This window comes from Tamandua tetradactyla, chromosome 2, assembly GCF_023851605.1.
Source record: "Tamandua tetradactyla isolate mTamTet1 chromosome 2, mTamTet1.pri, whole genome shotgun sequence".
NCBI classification, from domain to species: domain Eukaryota; kingdom Metazoa; phylum Chordata; class Mammalia; order Pilosa; family Myrmecophagidae; genus Tamandua; species Tamandua tetradactyla.
Window position 1 is genome coordinate 97,701,271 of NC_135328.1, and position 26,702 is coordinate 97,727,972.

Genomic DNA, 26,702 nt, shown 5'->3' on the forward strand with positions numbered 1-26,702 from the left:
AAGGGATCACTATGGGCGGCTTCTCTTGAGTCCGAGTTCCGCTCCCACCACTGGAGCGCAGCCGAGCATGCCCTCATTTGCTGGGCCCAAAGCACTATCTTTCATTCCCTGGAAGAGGCTTCCTCGGCCCTGTCCTTACCTCTTTTGACTCTCAACTCTGAATATTGGCTTGTAGAGTTCGGGAATTTTCCGCTCGATCATTGGTCTGAGGTTCTCTTTCAGTTTGTTGTAGTTCTTTTTGAGCTCTTGCTGATATTCTCTCTGGTCTGCTGTGATGAGATGCTTGTTTTTTTCGACAGCCTCACCACACCTGAGGTGAAAAATCAGGGTGAGGAGAAAATGAGGTTCTATTTCATACAAATGTGAAATGCTTAGAGATTTGGGGATAATATTACTCTAAGGTTTCTGGTGAACTTCTAAGAGTGATTCAAACCTGGTGGGATATCAGGGTCACCTGTGGGACTTTTCAAACTACAGATGTGTGGATACCCATCCCAGGCTTACTGAATCTGAACCTCTTAGGGGGACCACTCTGGAATCTCTTTTTTGAGAAGTTGCTCAGGGGACATCGATGCCTACCTACCCCCAGTTAGGAACCTCTGGTTTGCTAGGTGCCAGGCAGTATGCCAAGAGCTTCACATACTTTATCGTTTAATCTTCATGACAACCCTGGAAAGTCAGAATTTTTATCTGTTTTGTCCCTGAAGCTCCCATGTGTTAAGCTGCTTGTTTGAGAAAATGGAGGATCTAAGACTCAACTCAGGTCACTGCAGAATGGACCTATTATGCTTATAAAAGACCCATCTGCAACACAGCAGATGGAACAGATGCCATCCAACACCTTAACTGCTATATACACATGGAAATGCGGGAAAAGCACAGCAAAAACTCTTTTAAAAAGAAAGGAAACATTGTGCTGCTACAAAAAGGAACGGAGTTGTGAGGCATGCGATGATGTGAATAAACATGTGGGACATTTGGTGAGGCAAAAGAAGCCAGAAACAAAAGAGCAAATATTGTATGATCTCACTTAGAAAATACTTATAAGAAAACCGGGGCCTAGATGGTAAGCTCTTGTAGCAATCAAATTTAGTCTGGAGTGGTAATTGCTATTTCCAGCTTTTGAGGGGCTGTTTTATGTATGTATAACTTGTTATTTGGAGATAAGAACAAAGCTGATCAGATCAGGATTGAGGTGATTCAGAACACAGGGGTAAGGAAGACATTGCCTGAATTTTAGAACTTCACCTACTCTTTGAGACCAAAGGAAGAAAGGTTTATTTTGTGCAGAACCTAAATTTTTAGTAGCACATAATCTAACTCAACCTGTCTGGATAGAGCATTTGAACAATCCAAATACAGGGAGCTCAGCATAAGAATGAGGGTCTTCAATCCTGTGTAGTTTAATGTAATGCCTGACTATCCCAGAGCATATTAAGCAGATAATCAAAAAATATTGGCAAAGTCCCTTGAGGGATGGAAGAAATAATATGGAACTTTTAAACTTTACCACTGGGGAAACCCCGGATACTGTGTCAAATATTAGGGACACCCAAATCAATAGGCCAAGCCTTGATCTTGAGGCCTGCTCTTGTGAAGCTTATGTACATATCGGAGAAACTTACCCTACTGAAGCCCAATTCTGCAAGTGAACCCCCTGCCCTACCCCCTACATGGGACATGACATCCAGGGATGAAAGTCTCCCTGGCAGTGTGGGAGATGACCCCAGAGATGAGTCTGGCCCTGGCACCATGGGATCAACAATGCCATACTGTCCAAAAGGGGGAAAAGAAGTGTAACAATAAGGTGTCAGTGGCTAAGAGGGTTCAAATAGAGTTAAGAGGCTACTCTAGAGGTCACTCTTATACAAGTTTCAGTTAGACATTTCTACAGTCATAACTTGCCAAACCCCAACCAAAACCATTCCAGACAATTCTAAAGAATACCTAGGGCAATATGTAAGATTCTACAAAGGTTCCATGCACTAGGGTAACTTTCCAGGGTACAACCTCCAGATGGGTCCCTGGAACAGATAAGTCCTGAAATGCAGAGGGGCCAGCCTTTCCAGACATCAACTAGTTCCATCTCCCTATCCCATAATATTAACAGACCCTTCCAACATGAAAAAGTTAGAATGGGCATAACCCAAATACCCCTAGTGTATTTCTCTAGTGGGAGAAAGATCAAAGGTGATGGTAGAGTTATATTAGAGAAGGTCGGGTTTAACAAATGAGTATGAGTGATGAATCAGTAAATTGATATTTCTTTTAGTCTCCAGTACCTTAGAGCAGTAGAAATAGAAACCTAAAATTGTGGAATTGTAACCCATACCAAACTCTGAAATCTGTTCTACAACTAATTGTTGCAGTGCGCTCTGAAATTTATTGCTTTTTTGTATAAATGTTAAAAAAAAAGAAAAAAAAATAGAAGGAAGAGTATAATAGAGAAGATAGGATTTAACAAATGAATATGACTGCTGAATCAATATATTGATATTCTTTTTGATCTCCAGTGTCATGGAGCAGCTAGAAGAATAAATGAAAAATCATGGAACTGTAACCTATACCAAACTTGAAAATCTGTTGTATAACTACTTGTTAAAATGTACGTGGAATTTTATTGTTGTTGTTTTTTTGTACATGTCATTTTTTAATTAAAAAATTAAAAAAAAAAGAAAAGAAAAGAAAGGAAATGCCATTGTGCAAGAAGAGGAAGAAAATTCAAAGCCAGATTGATATTGGGAGTTGGTGCAACAGTGGCAGCTGTCACCAGGGCCACACATTGTGACTGTAGGATTACATCTAGGTTCTTGCAGGGTGGGTGAAAAGGGTTTTAATGCCCACACAGGATAAGTGATAGAGCTTTGGCTAAGGCAAAGTGGGGCTCTGGATCAAAGTCACCTGCATATAGTTCAGAGTCTTGAAAAGCTATTCTATCTATGAAAGGGAGTCTAGAAAAATGCTGCATGCTGTCCAGAATGGGGGAATAGAAACTTGCTGTCAGTTTAGGGCCATTAATGGAAAAGAAGTGACCTCAAGAAATTGAAATTCTAGGCATGCACCACATGTGGGTATCATTTACAAATTTACATTCCTCTATTGTGGGTATCTGAAGGTGAGAAATTAACTTGAAAGCCAGTTCAAGATTATTGAAATCCCTAGGGCTCAGAGAGAAACAAATGTGAAGTTGCTCTGTGGGAACATTTTCTCAATCAGGGCACATGGGCCTCCCATAGAAAGAATGACCTCTGCTGAAGAGGAGCTCAGAATGAAAACTTACAAACCATACGTGGAAAATCACCACAATGAGGGAGAGCCAACAGATGCAATGAGTAGAATTAGCCCAGTAAGAATGGACGATAATAGAGTAATGTAAAGAGAAAAAAGTTAATATAGAGAGTTAAAGAAGGTATTCAAAACCAGGAGAGTGGAAACGGAGGCACCAGGAGAATTTGAAAACAAACCAAATAATATATCTAGAAACAAAAACGTAGTCTCTAATATAAAGAGAAAAACCTCAGTGGACAGGTTAAACAATGGACTAGTTAAACAACAGACTAGAGACACCTGGAGAACTAATAAACTAGAAGATAGATCTGAGAAAATAAACAAGGAGATAAATTATTTTAAAATACTTTTTAAAAATGGCTAAGAGACATGGAGATCATAATGAAGATGCCCCGTCCACATCTAACAGACTTTCCAAGGGAGTAGAAAATAAGGGAGAAGCAATATTCAAAGAGATAGCTGATAAATCTCCAGGTGTTGAAAACAGACACAAAGCCTTTCACTAAAGGATCTGCAGAAACAGATTTATATCTGGCCATGTCATCGAAAAACTGCAGACCATTAAAGACAAAGAGAAAATCTTTAAAGCGCATTGTGGTTATCTGACTTGTGGACCATTAGACTTACTAATGTTTTCATGGGTTCCCACATAATATGGTAAGTCTCAAAGAAGAAAATCATGTTATTTAAATATGATAAAGTTTTGTCTTTTTATTTTATACTGTTTGACCCAAGTGAACTTACAAATCCACAAATTTAAAGAGACAAAGGGTGAAACTTAGTTGACATGTAATAATTCTGTTATCCTTCCCATGAATAAGATTCTGGTGATCAAGTGGTTTATTCTTTTTTTTGGGCATGGGCAGGCTCTGGGAATTGAACTTGGGTCACCAGCACAGAAGGTGAGAATTCTGCCACTGAGCCACCGGTGTACCATCCTCAGTGTGGTTTAAATTGTTTTCCTAGTAGTGATGCCAGATTTGTTTTAAGTTATGGAAATGCCCACACCTTGTTACCAAATCCTTCCAATTACCACTGAACACATTTTCAAGATGACAGTCAAAGGAGATGAGAGTAGCATGTAGGACAGGGGAAAGTTACCTGGCCTAGGCAAAAACAAAACCTGTGACCTCAGCTTTATCACAGAATTAACCTGTTATAGAAGGACTCCATTTAGTTCACCCAGATCTTGCTTACTTGGAGTCTCACCATTTTAAGTTTGACATTTCTTGGAACAAACTGTAGCATACCTGAGGTTACGTATCAAAGGTTCTAGAGAAGGAGTAGGCAGGGGAGATACAGACTTTAAATACTGAGAAATGTACTTCACCCCCTTATTATTTTTATTGCTTCTTAACTAACAATTACAAGTGACTGCCATCTCTAAAATAAAACCAGTTTCAGGACAACTTTAAGGCCCAAATTAGTAACACTGGCAAATTGCATGGAGTGGGACTAGGCCTGCAGAAGCTAACTGCTAGCTTGTGGCTGCCTGCTCTGGAAACGATGGCTGGATTAACCAATGAACTCCCTGGAGTCTTTGTTGCAGAAGTATCAACAGCTAGTTAACATGTACTGATTGCGTACCATGTACTGTCTACTGGGTTGATACTTCACATGCAGACAGAGCTGGACTTGGAATGTTGCTTCTACTCATTAACACACGGATTTACTTGTCAAAATCCTTGGTATTTATCAGAGGGTTGTTGGGAGAATTAAATGAGAAGCTGTGACAATAAAGCGGATACATGTTTCTTAAGTGTGGCAGATGGTATTTCTGTAAAATGGTCACACCAAAATTACTCTTCTAGAACTTTGCTACTGCCCCACTAAGAGGTGGGCGGTCCTTTGTGACTACCTCAGCGAGCAGAATGTTGCAGTAGAGATGCTGTGGGCAATAAAGTGTAATGAAAGGTGATACGACTTTTACCTGGCTCTTGCTCATGGGACACATGCCTCTGGAGCCCTGAGACACCCTGTAAGAAGTCCAGCTTCCCTGAAGTGTCATGATGGAGAGACCATGTGGAGAGAACTTAGCATTAGAGAGATGGCTGAAGAGCTGAGCTGTTTTAATATTCTCAGCCCAGACACAAGGCACATGAGTAGGGGAGCTTTCAGATGATTCAAGCCTCAGCCTCTGTGTATGTGTGAGCATGTGTGCACATGTGTGCATGCCTAGATGTGTGTGTGTATGAATATGCTTCCTTAGTTGGCTCTCAGTTTTCTAATGCCCTCGGGCCACTGATACAGGGTCATACTGACCCTGGCAAAGTGACAGAGATCATATATCCCCACTGTTGACTTGCTCCTGAGCAACCTCTTATGATATTTAAGGCATAGTAAGCTTGATTTTCCCAGCAAATATCTTGATCTCTTTCCACCTACTGATTCTCTTATGCTATGTGGATTTGTTTCTTCGTTGGCCACTTGGGAAAATCCCCTCTCTTTCCTCTTCACAGACCCTAAGTCCAGTTTAAAAACACCACTACTCATGGGTGGGCCATGGTGGCTCAGCAGGAAGAGTTCTCGCCTGCCATGCCAGAGACCTGGGTTCGATTCCCAGTGCCTGCCCATGCAAAAAAAATTTAAAAAACAACAACAACAACAAAAAAACACCACCACTCTGACCATATCTGAGGTACAACCTGACCTGGGGTGTACCCGAAGCAAATTCTCTGAGAGGCAACCTGTAACTGGTGGCACTGAGTACTCTTATTCCTTTTACTATAAAGATGAATTTTTGAATTACATCTTTTTTTTTTAGAAATGAGAAAGTCCAGGTACGAAGAAGAAAATTTAAAAGCATTGTGGTGCCTAATGTGGCCTGGATGTCTTGGGGAGCAGCGACAGGAAAGAGAAGGTTGTGTCTCTCCAACTTGGCTTTGAAACCCAAGCCAAACTCATCACAGGAAAAGGCAGGAGGGGATCAAGGCCCCAACTTGGCAATTATCTAAAAAGTTGCAGGACTGGCTGTGTAAGCATGCACTGGCTGGGGCAGTTCAGCCTTCCAGCTTATCTTTTTCTTTCTTTCTTTTTTTTTAAACGACTGTATCTGGCTCCGCTACAGCTGAGTCGGAAGATGCACTGCCCAGCGGCGGAACCCTGACCCATGTGCACCTTGCAAGCACACATTTCCACTTCCAGCGATCATCATCAGAAGGCTCACTCAAGGTCACCTTGGAAATCTGGGCTTATCAACACACAGCCCAAGTTGCTGAAAAGCTCCCTAAAGGGAAAATCTGAGAGCCGTTCACCCACAAATATTTTCCACTCCTGTGTCAGCTCTGCTATCTGAAAGCAGTATGGGGGTGGGGGTAGGGGGTGGCGTAGAAAACATAGCAGGGCAAACTATGACAAAATAGTTGCTCTATTCATTAAAAACTGTAACTTGCTGATTGGACTTGAGAAGAATTAAGCCATTAGGGAGAGAAGCTTTCTTTGCTTACTGCTTGTTTTCAGGTATAGTTTACATATAAAAATCACCCATTTTAAGTGTGCAGTTCCATCAGTTTCAGTAAATTTATACAGGTTATGCAACCATTGCCATAATCTCAGCTACTGCTTTTGATTTATGAGAAATAAAGTGGACAGAAAGTCAACCGTTGTTTGCACACAAGAGATGAAATGGTGAGCAGCAATATTATTTTGCTTGAAGTCCTGTCTCACTCGTATTTGGACTCTACCTTTTCATATGTATGCCCAGGCACAAAATATGGACACAATATGTGTTTGCTGAAGGAGTGAATGAACATCTACAGTTGATTCAAAAGTGAAACAGTTTGAACCAGTTTGCTTTTATTTTTTGTAACTTGTACTTCTTTTGAAGGGGGGGATGGAAAGGAAGGAAAGGGGGGGTGACTGCCAACAGGAATGGCTTGAGGGATTAAGCTGTTAGTGGAAGAAAACAGGTAAAGGAGGTGATCAAGCAACCTTTACTGGCTTCTCAAAATGTGCCAAACAAAAGCATCAGAATCACCTGGGAGCTTGCTAGAAATGCATAGTCTCAGGCCCTACCCAGCCTACGAGTCAGGATCTTGCATTTTGACAAGATCCCAAGGTGACTCGCATGCGCACTGGAGTTTGTGATGTATGATATGTCTCCTTGTGGCATTTCTAGAATAACACAGCAACCCGTCCAGCAGCGGAGAATGTGGGACTACAGCTTGGCTTTCCATGTGAATCACCACTGGAGGGGTTGTAGAACAACATTTTAAACGGTGACTTTGATTTTGAAAACCTAGCATTTTTGCAGGCCATCTAGGAAGAAAAATAACTATCTTCATCAAAAGCCTAATGCATAGCTTTGCTAAAGGGTCATCCCCAGGAAAATTCATTTTCTTTTGCATTATCTGAGAACCTGGGACTAATTTTTCTCAGCCCTGGTTCTCCCTGTAGCTCTTTTCCTGAGGCTGGGAGGTAATTAGAAATGCATGTTCAGTAGGGATTTTATAAGTCCATTTAACTAGGTGGAGTCATGGATAGGATCACACTCATGAGAAACTGGATTGTTAGATTTATAACTAGGAGAAGAAATCGATGTGACCTCTAAATGAAAGGAAAATCACTTCTCTTAACAAGCTTCCTTTTTACAATTAAATTCTCCTCAGAGTCCCTATTTACCAGTGCCATCCTCTCTCCAATCTTCCCTCCTTAACCTCCCGAGCTCCTGAGAATACACTGCTCTGGCCAGAGATACAGGAGCCCAGGTCTGTCATGTGCATGGCTTGGGTCAGTAATGGCTCCTCTTCCCGTTACCCCCTTTCTTCCACCCATATATATTGAAGGCAAGAGTTAAGTGCTGTTTTCCCAGGAAGCCTCCCCCAACCACTCTAGCTTGCAACTGATTGCTCTCTTCTGATCTCTGTAGCCTGGTATTTAGTGCACATGCTGCACTGTATTGCTCTTTAGCCATATGTATTTATGCCCTGTCAAGCACAGAGGAATACCCAGCTCCCTGTACGCCCATAACTAATATCACACCTGGGTCATAATGAGTGCTCATTACACATTTCACAGGTCCTTCAGAGGTCCAGAGAGACCTGGGCCACTGCCAAGTTTGGAGGCCTGCAATTATAATTAATTTTAAATGAAGATATGTGAAAAGTAAATAGATCTAAAAAATATTCTCTAGTCTTTTGTTCTGTGTAAATGTTCTATTTATTGGAGAAAGTCTAGCTTTTGTGTAATGTCAGAACTGCTAGCAAATACAAGAAACCATTCAAATACCTAAACCCTAACAAATATATTATCTGTAGGTGTGTGTATATATACACACACAGAGACACAGACATACACAGACCCACAAGCACATTCTCCTACCGAGCAGCTGCAAGGCACTGTTATACACAGCAGAGTTAACACAGCCATGGCAAAGTTGGGTGCCTGTCACCAAGGCCTATAAAGAAGGACTTATCTCTAACCTCACCCAATACCAGCGCTCTGATGAGTTTTCACAGAATTTAGAAAGCTTTAACTTAAAACTCTTTCATCTCCATCTGCCAAGTGAGGATATTACTATTCTTTAAATGATACTCTAAGGTTCTAGCTGAAATAAATATTATCTAGAATATGTTTTTTCTGATGTCCTTCTCTCTTATAGGTGAAATGCCATCAAATCCTTCATAATCATTCAGTTTATGCCATGGGAGCCCCAGTATAGCCATCTGTATTGCAAAAGATTGAGAGCCCATACCCAAAGACCCAGTCACTACCCAGGCTGGACTGGCTGCTCTTGAAGCCAGCTCCACTGTAAAATTCAAGAGCAGAGATGAGGCCTAGATATACTGCGAACCGTCATAAGAGATAATACCTTTGAAAAAGCCCAGATTTAGAATCTCGCTTTATCTTTCCATTTGAAGCAGTGTCTGTATTTAAATCTCTAGACTTAAATGATATGGGAAATACACCAAAGATGAGAACTTCCAGTAGTCAAATGTATCAGTGGGATGTCAGTTCTTTGGATCCAGAAGACTTGGGTCTTAGCTCTGCTATTGGACAGCGGTATGCCTGTAAGTAAAATCATCGCCTTTCTCTCCATCTCCATTTCCTCTTTGTAAAATTAGGATAATGCTAACACCTGCCTTATAATGTGGTCATGAGGCACAAGTGAGATGATAAACATGAAAGCACTTTGGGTATAAATGTTAGTTACTTAATGTAAGTGAAGATTATGTTGCTCTACTGCAGCGGTCTCAGACTTCAGCTTGCATCAGAATCACCTGGAGGACGTGTGAAAGCACAGGTTGCTGGGTCTCACTCCAGAGATTCTAATTCAGTAAGTCTGGGTGGCACCTGAGAATCAACCTTCCCAACAAGTTCTCAGGTGATGCTGAAGCTTCTAGTCTGGGGCCATACTTTGAGAATCACTGCTCTATTTAATTCCCAGCCATTTTCCTTCTTACCGCATTATGAATTCCTTAAAGCATAACCTCAACTTGTTGTGATGTCGATAGAGTTTTGGGTCAGCAGGAATTTCAGCCAAGAACACTTGGGCTACTTCCAGTGGTCCCTGATGGAAAAAGTGAAAAACAATACTGATATTGGAAAGAAAATTAAATTTCTTGGGAGAAAATGCTGGCGTTTGAGCATTTAATTTTGTATTTGATTTGGGTAAAACAACAAAAAAAATCTAGGAAGGTCTTGAACTTCTCAGGAAACTATGAGTTCTTAGGAGACATTTGGAGTTTTAGGAGAATACTCAGAAAATGAATGCATTTTCTCAATCAAACACCACTAATACTGGTTTCCTTTCCCATATAATGATGACATAGCTGCATTAAAGGGTACATGCTTTGAGTTCCTTTACTAAAAATGGGGCTTGCCACAATCCATCCATTCATATTTACTTGTCTAGTTGCCTTAGTGATGAACTATAGGATGTTCGCATAATTTCTGAATAGTCAGAGATGTAAAGAGTACATATGCATGCAGTCTTCCATTTTCATCAAGGGATTGGGACTTACAAAGGCAAACCTTCCTAATTTTTTCTTATCTTGGGAATATAAAATAATCTCTTTCCATCTGCTATTTCTGTTCTCTTGATGTTAAATGACTCAGAATTTCTGTGGGGATTCAGTTGTCCTGAGTGAGGAAAGAGTCACAATGTCGATTTAGTTTTTGAGTAAAGAGGTGCGGACAAGAGCTGATCAAAAGAGAAGTCAAGGACGCCAATACTGGACCTCGGCTACTACTTCTCTCCACCTGAGACTGGCTTAGTTAAATGCTGAGCTTGGGAGTTAAGATTTTTAGCAGATCCTTTCTGGTATGAAGTGGCCCAAGGAGCCTGGTCCCAGGTCACTCTGAGTTAGCCAGTCCCCTGGCAAACTGGGTTCGTATAGTAACTGATCTAGAGGTTGGGGATTCTAGACCCTTTCCTCTCTCTCCTAAGGATTTCTTAGACTTAGTCTCAAGCCCTGAGATAATTTTGCCTCCATTAATCCTTAAACTGGGCGTGATGAACAGCTCCTCAAAAAGATCCCAGGTCTGGACTGTATGACTAAGTCTGGTCCCAAAGTGGAGACTCCTCTGAAGAGACGGTACTCCTTAGACTTGATCCGCTCATCTCGAGGATTTCTTTTCTACTATGGGTTGTTACATGAAGGTGAAGGGGACTCTTAAAAACCTTTTAAGCCTCACAACTGTTCAGTCTGAGGTTAGTAACATCACCTGTTTGTGGTTCGGATTCCTCATCAACCCCCTAGGAAGGAGGGTGGAGACATATAATGATAATCATAAAAAAAAAACCAACCCCAAAAAAGGGAACCAGAGGAGCGGAGCCCAGCTGGATTTCCGCACCTGATTGACAGTCGCCCCTACAGAGCCTTGCAGCACCATCTGAAGCATCTTTGCATCAGGGGGCTCCTGGTGAACGGCGACAGCTAACTGTAGGGTCTTCTTCTTCATATCTTCAATGGCAACTTCGATCGGCGTCAAAACAAACTGAACACAAAATAGGAACGTGGAGAAGTCATCGTCTGGTCTCGTAAGCCATGAGTAAAACTGGGACTTTGACCCAGGTGGCATCTGGGTTTGAGGAAGCAACTACGGAAAGACTTTCAGAGTAATTTAAAATAGTATGAACAGGGCGGGCCACGGCGGCTCAGCAGGCAGAGTTCTTGCCTGCCATGCCAGAGACCCGGGTTCGATTCCTGGTGCCTGCCCATGCCAACCAACCAACAAAAATAGTATGAGAACAGTAAGAGGAAGAGCGGGCCTAACTTTACTTGAGTAGTTATGATGTTCCAGGAATTTTACAAACATTTATCATTTATTCCTTTAAACAACCTTATTATTCTCTCCATTTTCATTGTCAGAAGGGATTTGAAAGGTTAATTAAGTTCCACAGAATTTCACAGGCAGCGAGTGTGGAGGTCAGAATTTTTTCATAATTATGTCTAAGTTCAAAGTTCATGCTCTTTCTGTACTGTCAGGTTCCCCCTGCAAAATTATTGAACAAGTCACTTCACTTATGACTGGGAAAGCTATTAGAAGCACAGCACTTCAGATTTTCTTCCCTCCATAACATAAGCTTTTGGCATCACCTGTCATTCTCCAACTCAACCTGAAGGTGAATTTCTAGTGACTAGAGCTCTCGTAAGGATCAACTGCCAGTTGCGAAGTTTCTGTGAGTCTGGGGTATGATCCCTACTTGGGTTCCAGGAGAGTTGTGAGGATGCTTTTTGGAACTATGAGTTCATTTCTGAGCTATGTCCAGAATGTCCTAGTGCTAAAAAGCCCAAACAATAGTAGGCAGATGCTTTTTACTCAACTTCCTTTTAACTGACTCAGTAGCTCAGTTGTTAATTCCCTCTATGAGAACCCCTCTCCGATGCCACTGATTTGCTGACCACTTTGGCTGGTCGGCTCCTCTCCAGAAAGCTCAGGTACTTCTGCTGCTAACCGAGGAGATGTATATTCACCAAGAGTAATCTGCATTTGTGTGCCAGCCAGAGTATGCTTATTATGCTTATTATGTTAATTATCTAATCTAGTTAAATAATATTTATATACTGATGAACTATGGGTGTGGAAAGAAAATGAGTTGTTTCTAGAAAATCCAAGCTAAATGTTTGGGCAAGATATTATGGAAGTTAGTCACTATAAGGATTCCTGTCATATTAGGTGTGGGCAAGACAACTGTAAAAGGCTAGGGGGAAAACTCATAAAAATTCAGGATTCTGATCTCATTTTTTAGCCAGTGTTTTTAAGCTCTCACTCTGCTTTATAGAGACCAAAACTGAAAATCATGGACAATGCATCATGAATGTGGTTCATACAAGGGAGACAGTGCTGAATTGTGAGTCACAGACCCATAATCACAGAAAAGGTCCTATATAAAAAGTGTGACATATACATGCGCTTGCACATCTTTTAGAGTAAAATAAAATGTTTGTGGTATGCATAATTTTTAATGATTCTGTGCTTTGAGAGACTTTCTTGATCAGCTCTCTTACAATGGAGTGGTAGTCTTTTACCGTACATAAAGTCAGAGAAGCAAAGGGGCCTTTCCTGTCAATATATAAATGGGGAAATGAAAGATAATTGGCTTGTGCTAGAGACCAGATGAAGTTGAGATTAGAAGTCAGGCAGTCCTGGTCTGTCTTTGCATGGTGCCCTCCCTTCTGCACACCAGCCTCCCACGGGCGCTGCTCACCTCCTGCTCTTGTCTCTAATAATCCAAAATAGAACCACGCCTGAGTCACCTGTAAACTTTTAAATATATCAAATGTCTATGCAAAATATTTAAATGTTAAGTCTATAGATTCATATAATTCAATATATTTGTTTTACATATAAACTACTTGAATAAACGATAGTCCTAAAGAATGTATAGCTGCCTAAAGGGGATTCCCTGGGACCACAACAGGGCCAGGATAACAACAATGCAACAGTATATACAACTATAATCATATTTCAAGGGCGCCCTTTTTTCTACTTTCACTCCAGACTGCCATGAAGGCGCACTTCGGCTTGTGTGCCACCCCGGAAGTCGCCCGGTCATTCTGCAGCAGCCCCTGGGTGAGAGCCCGCTCCTTCGCGGAGGCGCGGTTACCTCCTCCTTCTGGATGACGCTGATGCGCGTCTTGATGTAGGGGAAGGCGTGCATGGTGGTCAGCACGGTGTTGCGGCGGTACTGCTCCTGCAGCTCCCCCCGCGGCCGCCCCTCCAGGGTGAAGGGGGTGGTGTACATGAACCTGCGCAGATTGAAATTCTTCTCAAAGTAGGTTATCCTGTCTTTCATCTCATATTCATCAAAGTAGGGCTCCACAAAAGTGATCTGTATGTAAGCCTGAGGGGGGAAAAGGGAGGGCAAGGAGAGGATGAGTTATTCCCCAAACAGCAACCCATGACGCACCGCGGGGCAGGATGGAACAGGGCGTTGCTGCCTCGCCTCTCTGACTTCACAGACACTTCAGAAGTGAGCGCATGGTGGGATAATTAAGCCCTTCAGTCATTTCACCTCTCCGCCCCCGGGGAGAGAAAAGACTGCGAGGAAGGAGGGCGGAAACGTGCATACCCTCCCAACCAGAGCTAATGGATTCAACTGAACGTTTAGTGGAGAGAGTTAACAAACTGTATTTCAAAAGAGACAAACTATTATTTAGCCATAGAAAGGAATGAAGCTCTGATATATGTAAACAGTATGGAGAACCTTAAAAACATGCTGAGTTGAAAGAAGCCAGTTACAGACACATACTGTATGATTCTGTCTATTTGAAACATCTGGAATAGGCACATCCACAGCAACAGAAAGTAGATTAGAGGTTATCAGGGACCAGAGAGCACAGGGGGATGGGGAGTTATTGCTTCATGGGAACAGTTTCTATTTCAGGTGGTGAAAAAGTTTTGGAAATAGATGGGATGATGGTAGTGAATATAATTAATGCCACTGAATTAGGTACTTAAAAATGGATAAAACAGCAAATTTATGTTACATATATATTTACTGCTATATATATATATTTTTTAAACCAAAAAAAGAAAAAGACAAACTTTCCTTTTCAGAATGACTGTGACCACTGAACACTTACTAGAATGGCTAAATTAAATGGACAATACCAAGTGCTGACAAGGATGAAGACCATCTGGTTAGAATGCATAAATGGTATAATCACTTTACAAAACAGGTTGGCAGTTTCTTATACAGTTAAGTATACACTAACCATACAACTCAGCAATCCCCATCCTACATGCTTACCCAAGAGAAATTAAAATGTATGCTTACCCAAAAGTTCACAGAAGCATTATTCATAATTGACAAAAACTAGAAACAACTTAAATATCCCTCAACTTAGGAAATGGATAAACAAATGGTGGTATATCCATGTAGTAGAATACTACTCAGTGATAAAAAGGAACAAACTACTATAACATTGATGAGTCTCAGATGCATTCTGCCAAATGAAAGAGACCAGGCTCAAAAGGCTAAAAACTGTATGATCCCAATTACATGACATTCTGGAAAAAGGAAATCTACAGAGACAGAAAACAGATTGGTGGCTTTCAGGAGCCAAGGACAGTGGGGGGGGAATGACTACAAAGGGTCACAGGGAGATATTTTGGGTTGATGGAACTGTTTCTTATCTTGATTGTGATTGTGGTTATATGTATTTATTAAAATTCATAGAACTAAACTCCAAAAGGAGTGAATTTTACTGCTTGTATCTCATTTTAATAAGTGCATACACAAACACATACAAGTGCACTGAGAAGAAGGGCGTTTACTAAATGTAAGAAAAAAGGCCTCCTAAAAAAGGAAGGGACCATAACATGACTTTGGGCTCTGTGACACCTACTTACTGGGTAAGGTCACCAACCTCAGACCATAAATCACCATTTAGCATACTGAAACCTGGTTGTAATTCTTGGTTCTCATAACCTATCTTGGACATTTTAAAAGTAGGGAAAAGGCCATCCTGTGGCAGTGATGTCACGGATGATTCCACAAAGCAGATGCTATGCACAGACCTACTGTGTACATGGCCAGCTGTATCTTCCAAGGACCCAAAACATTTCTGTCTGAAGTTTAGTTCAATTCTTACTCCAGTTCTTGCTTTCTAGACTAGGGAACGTGTCTGAAGTGAGAAAGTGTTCTGAGATGTGTAGAAAAGCAAACCCTTAAATTTGGCCAATTCCTTCTTATCTGCATCATTTGCAAAATATCCAGGGAGACAGAACTGGATGAATAGTTTGGACACTGCATTTCACAGGACTGCCAGATGGCAACTGTCCTTTAATAATACTTCACACTTACATTATTCTCAGCAGTGTAGAAAGCTCTTTCATGAACATATCTGTCTGTCAGATGTGCTGGGCAGGCAGGTATCCTCATGTGAAAAGTGAGGAAACTGAGGCCCATGCCCTTTCTTCATACTCCAAGAAGCCATCCCACACTTAGCTGGGAGGAATACCAACAGCCTAAAGAAGGGGGCCGCTAAGTGCTGTCAGTGAGAAGTTCACATCTTTTTAGTATGTTTTCAGTTGACAGTTTAAAAGTTTCATAGAAAGGCAATGAAGAGTGGTGATTTAGAGTATGGGTTTGGGGACCATAGACCCTAAGCACTGGCTTTGTCACTTGCATGATCTTGGGAAGTTGCTTAACCTTTCTACACCTCAATTTTCTCATCTGTAAAAATAAGAATGACAAAACCTAATTCAAAGGGATGTTGAAGGACAAAATGAAATATTGTATGTAAGGGGTCTAATGCAGGGTCAGGCACACAGTAGGTGCATAATAAATGGTGCTATTATGATTCCTGACTTTGAGTATGATTTCTTTAAGATCTAACCAAATATTAAGGGAATCCTAGACAAAGAGTTTGTCTGTATTTAAATGACTTGAAGAGTCCAGAAAGAGGAAGTCATTTTATGTTCTTAGAGTGAAACAAGGGGACTCAGAACTTGGTTGTTATATTGTGTATATTTTTCCCATACCTTGTTGGCATCCAATTTGGTTTTGTCTACAGGAGCAGAGTCTTTTATCACTTCCACAAATTCTGCACCAAAACATTGACTGTAAAATCCCTAGGTAAGAGAAATCAACAATTTGTAAAGATTATTTTTATATAATGCAGCTCTTTGTCTTCTTAGAAGTGAAATAATTTTGAAATGAGTATAAGGTAGAATTTGCTCAAAGATTATTGCAATGAGCAAAAATCAGCATTTCCTGATACAAAAATTAAAATATAAGGAAGTCCAACACTGCCAACTGATGTTTGTAACCCAAAAATATGTAGCTTGGCCTGTACTTCAACAAAAATCAGCATCATCTCGGCATCTCCAAAGGGTATGGCATATTGGCTTCTTACCATTTGTACCCTGGAAACTTCGAGGCTTCCCATAATGTGGCAAACCACAGTATACAAGAAGGCAAAATATATATGACCAGTCCTAAGTAGGGAAAACATGATTAGACAAGCAACTAAGTGGCCTGGGGTCTATTTGAGTTCTATTCATAAGACAAACAACTTTGGGCAAGCCATCCAGCCATTCTTGGCCATGGCCTCTTTGAGTCAAATAAGGATAAAAGTCCATTGTCTTACCTGGCATGGGTGAACAGTGTAACAGCAATTAGGCAACAAAAATGTTTTAAGCTTTATAGTCATGTAAGGGCATACATTCAAAGCAGTGGCCTGAGAGCATAGGGGGTGAATCTTTGCTTAATTGTGGTCAGTAGTTCAGGAAACCCTAGTTGTGCAGCCTGAGTGGGTTTTGTTTGGGGGTTCCCCTTGATTTCCTCCCTGAGTTTTTTAGTGCTTGACCCTTTCACCTTCTGTTTCATGTTTTCTGACTTTTCTCTATGCTGTTTCCTTTTTCCTCCATCCTCTCCAGTCTTTTCTCAAAGAAAATACTGCTCTCTTCTGGTCCATTTTGGATCAAATGGAAATGGTTGGTTGGAGCTGCAGCTGCCAACCTGTGGGCTGGGACACTGGTGCTACTTATCAAAATAGGGTACTCCTTGGATCAGCAGGAAGAGCCCACTGTGCTCAGCCCCACGGTGGTTTTTGTCTAGCCATCTCTGTGTCAGAAGTGGGATGTGCTGTCCAGGAACACCAAATAAATGGCCAAAACCTTTTTTAGGGTCAGTTTAGTCACTTGACCAGATTATTTCAAAATCGTGATGATAGTCTTAAAGCTAGAAATTCTATTACTAAAATTTGGAAGGGGTTATTAGAAAGCACAAATACTGACGGAATTTTGGATAATCTTAAAAGTAAGTACTCATAAAATTCACAAATTTTGAAAAGCAGACACAGGATCTTAGGTGAAAGCTATCCAAATTTTGTTTTATCTCATGATCTCACCTAATACCTTAATGCTATTAATGCAATGTAGATAAATTTATATAATAAATCAATGATGAATCCATGACTTTTTTTATTTGGCAACATGGCTTCCAATGTCCCACTCCACTATTTTTTTGTGACGTATACAATGTCAATCATATAGAATCACTTTTCTTACCTCTAGCCTATGAGAGATCTCAGGAAGCTTGGTAATTGCCGGCTCTTTGTAAACAAATTCTTGCTCATCCAAATCCCCAAATTTGGATCCATAGAAACCAACTCGGAAGTAGGTTCCAAACATTCTCTTATGACCCTGATGAACAAAAAAAGAAAACCTCTCCTTAGCTATATAATTCATGGGGGTCCACAGGGTTGCAAAGGGAAGGAGTTTCTAATTGTGTACAAAGCATTTCATTCGCATCGTTAAAATAAACGAAATCACTTTTTAAAAGTTTAATGTTTATGGAATGAACTTTGGAAATTATAACAAAAGAAATCCCAGGAAAGAGCTCTAGGTATTCTAGGACTTCTTTTAAGTGGATTTAAAGTGATTCTCACACTTCCTGGTTATAGGGTGATTCAGGATGTCTTCTTCCACACACTGAATTCTGGTCCCTGTCTATTCCCAGCCCTTCTTTGATTGGTAGGTGCGAGCCAAGGAGTGATGTACTCAGGTGAATCCTTGCCTAGGGAGGTAGAAGGGCTAAGCATCCTTGGGATGGGGTCACCTGTGGCCAGGTTGGATGTATTGACCAGGTCTGCAGCTACCTTGTTTATGATGCTGTCAAAGGCCTTTTGCAACTTGTTGTGAGTGGAGGCCAGCTTCCGGAAGTCTCGATGTGCTTCCAGGATGGGGGTTACCAGCTTGTAAACCTCGTTGACTGTCTCGTACAAGCCTCCCTTGGAAAAGGGAAGAAGATCAGAGTTTAATTCACTGGACACTGCAGAACAGCAATGGGAACTTAAGAGTGAGGCTAAGAAGTTCATCATCCAAATGATGCAAGTCACGAACGACTGATTGTTGGCACGACGGTATTTTACAGGGGAAGAGTAGTATCTGAAACCACTCTTGTGTTTGGGATTGCCTTAGCACTCAGAATGACAGAGACACAAGCCAAATGGCTCTGAAAGATGATGTTAAGTCGGGGCAAGGGGTTTCATGGGTGAAAAAAAAAAATCAGGGGAGCAGACTGGCAGCAGGGAATAAGAGCAATTCAGGAAGGCAGCTTTATAGCTTTAAATAAGGAATCCCGGTGCAGCAAGATGCTTGGTTTGTGCCTGGAAGGAGTTAGTAGGATTTTAACCAGTTCATTTTTCTTCAATTTCAGGGAAAGCAAGAGTACTGGATTCTCTCTGGGGTTCTGATAAGAATGGAAACAAAATAGGATCAGATAAATATAGTGAAGTATGCAGTATTTACTAGGCTTAAAATTTCAGGGATGTAGGAGATTATTAAAATGAAAATCGGCAAGAGACCCTTTCCCCGCTGTGTGAATCTCAGTGATTTACATATACACGTTTTTCTCATGTTAAATGAGTTTAGATTTAGGTTGTGATCCCACAATCAGCCAAGGAGGGGGGTTTCAGTGGGTTTTGTTCTGACATTTCCCTGAACTGGTCCTGTGTTACAGGGAGCCTGTATTATTACTTGGGGAGCCAGTGGTTAAGAGAAAAGACACTGTCTGTTTATTCCGTCCCTCGGGTCCTCCCTCATTTTTTTCCCCTATGCAAGGGGAAATGAGGGAGTGAGAACAGGCCTCATCGCTTGTTGTGTAACCCTGGGCAAGTCACTACGCCTCTCTGTGGCTCAGTTACCTCCCCGATTAAATGGAAATAACATTGTGTGTTATTTTCCCCCAGCCAGTGAGCAGTGAAACCAGAATATTACAAGTGATGAAAGGCTTTCTGGTTTCTCTCAGAGGGTGATGTAATTTGCGCACATCAAAGTCCTCCGCGCCCTGCATGCGCCCAGCCCCGCGGGCTCCTCACGCCCTGACCCCGCGCCGCGGCCCGGGCGCGCCTGGGCACTGACCGTGCTGAAGAGCTCGGCCGCCTGCTCCAGCAGCCCCACCAGGCCGCTCTCGGTGAAGTACCGGCCCGAGCACACCCCGTCCTCGTCGGGAGACAGGATGTCGTCGGAGACCGCAGACTCCTCCAGCACGTTGGAAGAGATGCTCTGAAAGAGATCACGCCATAAGCCTGGAGAAGAGGGGGGCCAGACTGATAAGAGACCCCTGCTGGAACCCAGCCCAAAGGAAGGAGGAAGCCTGCGGTCAAAATGCCTTATCAACGCTTTAGCTTATCGGAGGTCTGGAATTCCACCCAGAAGAGTTCGAAAGGACCCACTGAACAAAGGTCTTCGCAACTCACACTTTACTCTATAACCATTGGGAGATATATATAATATTTATATTTATATTTTTTACATCATATATATAATCTATATGTGTTACAGCCCGTGTGTGTGTATAGATGATGCATCAGTTTAACACAGTTTAGTTACTTTAATGAAACTACCTGAAGGGACATAAAGCTGGAATCATTTTTTTTTAAGGCAAAGACCAATTAACCGTTATCTGAGACTTCTGATTTCACATTGAGAGAACCTCTGACTTTAGAGGGTGTTTTTCTGATGTAGATTGCTGCTACTAACTTGACTTTCAGATGAACAGCTACAATATTATATGACAACAGCGAAAGAGAATGTCTTATTTGTGGAAGTTTTTATGTCCATGTTGCATTTACTCCCCACAAACATTTTTTTCCTATCTATGCATTTTACTTTTACATAAACTAGAGTGCTTAGGACCTCTAACAAGGGATGCAGTGACCAGAGTCAGGACCAGAGTGAGCTGAGTGAGGCAGCTAGGGTACAAAATTTAAGAAAGGGTTGTTGGTTTTGGCTGCAGAACTGAAGATGACACAAGGGTAATGTATTGTTTGGAAAGCATCACAATAAGATTCATGCATTGTGCTGCCACTGTGTCCTGAAGACCTGTTTTCATCAGAAATTGACTTGTGCCAAGCACAAGAGAAAGTATAACTGGCATGCCAAGGCTAAAAGACTGAATACCCTAATTACTGGTCAGCTGACGTTACCTAAAAATTGTACACTGCAGATTCAGGCATGGATTCCATGAAGGAGCAATACCGTACCAAAAAGGGCAGCTGTTGCAATGCCCAGTTCATCAAGAGGTTGCACAATAAATGTTCTGGTTTTAAAAATAATAATAATAAGGCACTCATTCTCAGGGTCATGTAATAGAATAAATTTTACACCCTGGCTGCTTCATTTGCCTCATTCTAGTCCCTTCTGGCAGTAACTCTCATACTTTTGAAAGATCCAAAGTCATTTCCTTTGACCCAACTATAAAAGAAATCCATATGAAACATGAAAGAAATGGGAAAGCTAGTTTAGGGTTTACAAACAGGTAGCACACATACCACTCTTTATTACTGTGCTATGGCAGGCATAACTAATCAATTATAGCACTCTTTCCCATGGAGCTTAGATGTGGACTCAAAATTATTCTCAGGATAGTGCTCCAAGTACCCAATACCAGTTGATTAGAGTTGGCTTGTAAGGTAAAACCTGTCTGCCTCCTTGCCTGGCCAGCAAGATCAACTGAATTAACCTTAGCATTTAATACGGAGACAGTTATTGTCTGGAATGTTGAAATGTAGTTTCAGAAATCTAGGAGGCTCAGAATCTTTTGTGGCCTTTTTTCCAAACCCAGCCTCTCTTTTATGATGTTTCTGAATTGTTTCCAAGTACCTCTAAGAGCTTCCATTGAAAGAATCTAATAACCCAGGGAGATAATACTATCAGAATTGTATGCAACTTTCCACATATAGAGAAACAGACTTGAAGTCATGTGGCCTTGTTAGCCATAGACAGAGGGAAAAGATTCTGGACAGACTTTGTTGGCTTCAGAATTGAGGAGGTAAAAGAACAGCAGTGTCTTAAGAATTTATCCAGATTCACATTTATGCAATAAATATTGCATTCTGGGGCACAGAATTTCAGTGACCTCATTTCTTGGAATTCAGTGGGGCCTCAAAGTTATTTTCCTTGCACAGATTTATCTATCTCCAGTTTATAATATTTTTCCAAAGGCTCAATTTTATTGGAGCAGAACAAGGTTGAAGCTAAAAAGACAGAGTATTTAAAAACTCCACACTGGACATCTGTTATTGCTGTCCAAATCCCTTCACCCTGATTTTCTTCTAGGGAGCCACTTATAACTCCAAATGTGGGGCTGTGACTCTGACTCAACCAATCAGAGCATTGCATTTTCCTGGCTATTATGATTGGTTCAGAGATGGACACATGTCCCAGTCAGAGGGAACAAGACACAAAGACACTTTTCCCACATCTGCCAGAGGTGAAGCATCTTTATTTTCTCCTGGACTTCAACTTAGGAAGGTATAAACCTAAATTTTCCTGAACCAGTGTGGAAAGTCTGTGAAGAAAGACGCAGCACTGCAGAAGGCAGAGACAGGAAGTAGGGATGACACTTGAGGCTGGTGGTGACACTGAGGCTGGTTGACATTGTCTGAGTTTTCAGGTTCAGTTTGATCTTAAGTGAGTTCTACTCCAGGCTCACCTCCATTAATAATGGAGCTAAAAAAGTCCATTTTTGGCATAGGGCAGTCTGTGTCAAGTATTCTGTTCATTGCAACCACGCATTTCTAAAACTAATTTGGTATGAAGAAAAGAGAATTCACTCAGAAGCATCAACGTAATTTGGCTTCTCTTCTATAGCTAAGAACCCTCAGCTTATCATGTTCTCTATTTTATGAAGGTCTCACAGTGCATTGTTTCTTCTCTACCTCATCCTTCTGAGCTTTCCTTGACCCCCAGGCCAGGCCATATAAATACTCATAGCATCTTGTGGTTCTTTATAACATTTATTATAATTGTAATTGGAAAGGGAATGGAATAATTGCTTACATGATCTCTCTCTCTCTCTCTGGCTAGAAGGTAAAGTTGATGAGGGTAGAATAAGTGCTCAATAAATATTTCAAAGAAAGAATGAACAAAATTTCAAAGAAAGAACTATATGCCTCATATACGGACATTGTTGAGTATTTCTAGACTAACCATTCTAGTTCATCTTGGCAATGTCTCATTGTAAACAACTCAATTACTTCTAGGTGAAATTAGTATAGTAATGCCCACTAAACACAGAAGTCAGTTATGAAAGGCAATTAATATGTAAATAATATACAGTTAAAATATATTAATTGGGTAAGAGGCATAAAAGAATTATAAGAAATACTTCAGTTAATGAAACAAAGAAGGGGGATGATACAATTCATCATTTAGTAATAAACCTTAGCGATTTTCTGGGAATTGAAAGAATAGTACTGTAATTTTTGTCCTTGATAATATAAAATGACCAAGATAAATCTGATGATAGGGGCAGACACATCTAAAATATTTTTTGTAGTGTTCTTGTCTACTTTTATATAATTCAAAATCCAATGTAATATTTTTATGCTTTTGGATGAGAATTTAGTTACTGGATTTTAAAAGGGCATATACAAGCTTTTCTGAATTGAGAACAGACTGTATTTGCCGAGACTGAAATCACAGAATAGATTTTTTTTGTTGTTATCGGAGACGATAAGAAAGGAGGAACTAGTAATATGAGACAATACCTTGCTTGGCAGATGGAGAATAGGAATTCTAGGAAATCAAGGTCCTGGCTCCACCAGATACAGTTTTGGTAACTTATTCTCTAAGCCTGGGAAGGTTACTTTAAATTGTCCTCTCTTTGTGGTTCACACAGCATCACAAAATGATGTTGAAGAACAATAATGAAAAAAAAGCCTTTCATAAAATCAGTCCCACGTAAACTCAAACGAGAGTAATAGGAACACCTGTAAATGACTTTGGAAGTCTGGCTTGAAATGAGTTCTGTTACTATGGCTGTGCTGTTTATGGTTTCAGGGATGGTCACCTCTAATAATGATAACTTTTTTAAAAAGTCCTCATTAGACTATTTTTTTTAAAAGACTATATTAGATGGTTCAGAAAAAACAGTCCAAGTGACCAATGAGCATCCCAGCCTAAGCCAACTTCCAGGTCTAGTAGACAATATCCATATCAACTATAGATAATTTCTAGCTTTTCCTAAGAAAGTGTTGATTCAGCTTGTCTTTTGTTTCCCAAGTCAATTTGGTCCTTTCTTAATTTTGGATTGGAGAGTGGGATGTTGCAGAAGTGGTGAATGGCATCAAAGAAATGGGGCATAAAGAAAAACATTTCTCCAAAGTTTGGAAAATAATTTCATGGTTGTCACTATACTTTGCCAACTACAAGTCTTTGAGAATAAAGAAATGGCCTTGGAAAAGTCGCTTTCTCTCTCGGTTCCTTAGGTAATAGGGAGGGTCAAATGATATCACACATGCGAAAATGTTTGGGGGATGTCTAAAGTGCTTGTTGACTCTAGGTACTAGGATTGTAAACAATAATTTAAAAAAAACAACAAGATGAGATGGTATTAGAGGAGGAAGATACAATACCCTAAAGCAGGGTTTCTCATCCTTGGCAGTATTGACATTTGCAGCTGGATGATTTTTTTACTGGGGGAGCTGTCCTGTACACTGTAGAGTATATAGTATCATCCCTGGCTTCCTCTACCTTTTGGATGCCAGTAGCACTACTGTACCCCCACTCAAACTATAACAACCAAAAATGTCTCTGGACATTGCCAGATGCCACACTGGAGGGAGAGAGTACAAAGCTGTCTCTGGTTGAGAACTATTGCTCTGAAGAAAACGCTAAACTTGCCCCACACCTGAAAGCTGACACTGCCCACAGGCAGGTAGCAGTGGTCCTCCAGCATGCTCAGATACTCGGCCACTAATGCAGCCGCATGCACCAAGCACATGGCAGCCTCCGTGTAGCACTTCTTCTTGGTGTGTTTCTCCGCCATGTTCTGGAGCCAGGTCAGCCGCAGATCGGGAGATGTCTGATAACTCTTGGCAATTCTGAAGACAGAATGAGGAATCGTTTCAAAGACCATTGGTTAATGACTCCATTCTTCTAATGTGCATGATCCCTTTTCTCCCCCAAAGTTATTGTCTTCCTGTGAATTCTGCCTACATATTCAGACTGTGAGAGAAAAGGCAAACATTGGTCCAGCTGTTTTCAACCCATGTCTAAAGTGTGCTAAAGTCCAAGAAATACCATTGAGTAAATTCCCGTGGGAAAAAGACCTGATAAAATGATGTATATTTTTAATGGATCTCTAGTAATTTCCTTCTTTTTAATTCCTTTTCTCTTAAAATAATAATAGAAGACAAAAGTATTATCCTTCTTACAACATTCCAGCAGAATAATTATGCCCCTCTAAATAGTTTCTCCTAGATGAGGACGGCAAGGCAAAATTCTAAGCCATATAGTGGAACACAATTTCCAAAGGAAAACTACACATGTATGTCTGAATATAATTAGAACAAAACCATTTAGGAAATAAGAAATAATTCGTAAAACAGTTGGTAATTCTTTTCTCTCATTCTATGGTAAGAAATATTATAAAATAGGCATTTCACTTTAAATTAGGGAGGAGTTTCTGAAAATTTATATATGAATCAATTCACACTGAATGTTTAAGTCTATTACTTTCTCTATACATTTTAGATGTGTAAAGGAGTATACCCACATTGCCTGTGATGATTACATTAGTAAGAATCCACAGTGCCAAATCCTACATCTCCAAGTGACCCCTTTTGATTTTATCAGGAAAGTTTACCTGTACATGAGATCCATTAGCATCTCAGGGTCTTCCTGAAATTCCCTCATTTTCACTGTGTCATATAAGATGCTGTTCAGATTGCAAAGAAGTTCCTCCACCTACAAAAAGCATAAGCACCCAAACAATCTTGGTCTTGTAGTCCCTGGTAAGGAGTGAGGATTGCACTGAAGTGGATAGGAAAAGCCATGTATAGGCTTTGCGCAGAGAAAAACAGTGATCAGAGATGAGGGGAGTCTAGACTGGATTCTCGGGGGTGCCTTCATCTTTGCAAGTCCAAGTGCTTCCAAAACCAAGATGTGAGTCAGTCCTTCGGATCCATGAATTAGCCCTGAATCCTTACACTATCTCCACCTCATTTTTCTTTAAGTTAATTTGAACTAGTTTCAGTGCAAGATAAAAAGCCCTAACCTCTATTTTGGAACATCTAAGCTTTTATACCAAGTAGTTTCCAACTTAGGATCTCAGCTTAGGTTCATGTCTCAGGAGCTTTCTGGACTTACCACCACTTCAGAGTTTTTAAAACCTCTTAGAACCATTTGATCTTAACTACAAAGCCAATAGATGAGTAGCCAGAGGAGCCTATAGCACAAAGAGGATGAGAGATGATGGCTTGTCCTGTAAACCCTGACCAGTGTCCCAGCCACAAAATGATTGACTTGCTGCCTCTCCCCTCCAACAGCTTCTCAGAGCTCCTAAAATTTCTACCACTAGAGTCTCTTAATTGGGTTAAGGTACTGTCCTAATCTGCTTGATCTTGCTGGTTAATATCTCTGCATAAATGATGAGATTCATTTTACGAGAGCTAATAGTTAAGAGGAAGTGGAGAGGCAGGGTTTAATGTAGAATAGAGGAAAAAGGTCCTGAGAATGAGGATGCAACATTGCCAGGGAGGACAGGAAAAATCGAGCAAATAGGGCTCTCAGGCCAAGGGGAGGAAGGAAAATATCCATCCACTCATTCCTTCTTTCAGTCATCAGTCACTAATTCATTAACATTTGAGAATCTATCATATGGTGGGCTCTAGACTAGGAGCTAGAGTCAAAGGATAAAGAAGACCTGCTGGGGTTCTAGCACTCATTTTAAGGGAGATGGAGGATATTCTAGTACTTACATGGCTCCTTAGTACTAACCTTTTTTACAAACTTCAACTTGGGGTTTCCTAATCTTTAAGTAGCTCCCACCGGTCAGGGTGGTCCCTTTACCATCTCCTTAAACACATTTCATTGTCACAGTGACTCCTAATTTTCCCCCTCATTCTTCTCTGCCTCGGTGATTCCTAACTGAACCTTCTAATCTTACCTCTGCCAGGAAGCCTTTCCTGGACTTCCGATTGTTTATTAACTCCCGCCTTCTCACCCTCCTT

At 40.9% G+C, this 26,702-nt stretch overlaps 1 protein-coding gene across 9 annotated transcripts in view; it reads right to left on the reverse strand.

Annotated features, from left to right (window-relative positions):
- Window positions 1-26,702, reverse strand: part of DOCK8 (dedicator of cytokinesis 8) — a 243,357-nt gene that overhangs the window by 3,517 nt on the left and 213,138 nt on the right. For all 9 annotated transcript variants that reach the window (XM_077148343.1, XM_077148339.1, XM_077148335.1 and 6 more), the window contains 10 exons: window positions 25,337-25,437; window positions 24,380-24,572; window positions 19,606-19,749; window positions 18,342-18,473; window positions 17,752-17,886; window positions 16,222-16,311; window positions 13,340-13,576; window positions 11,083-11,226; window positions 9,690-9,796; window positions 140-310 (listed from right to left, as the gene is read on the reverse strand). In XM_077148343.1, the coding sequence (XP_077004458.1) occupies window positions 140-310; window positions 9,690-9,796; window positions 11,083-11,226; window positions 13,340-13,576; window positions 16,222-16,311; window positions 17,752-17,886; window positions 18,342-18,473; window positions 19,606-19,749; window positions 24,380-24,572; window positions 25,337-25,437 (1,454 nt within the window). The remainder of the gene's footprint in view (window positions 1-139; window positions 311-9,689; window positions 9,797-11,082; window positions 11,227-13,339; window positions 13,577-16,221; window positions 16,312-17,751; window positions 17,887-18,341; window positions 18,474-19,605; window positions 19,750-24,379; window positions 24,573-25,336; window positions 25,438-26,702) is intronic.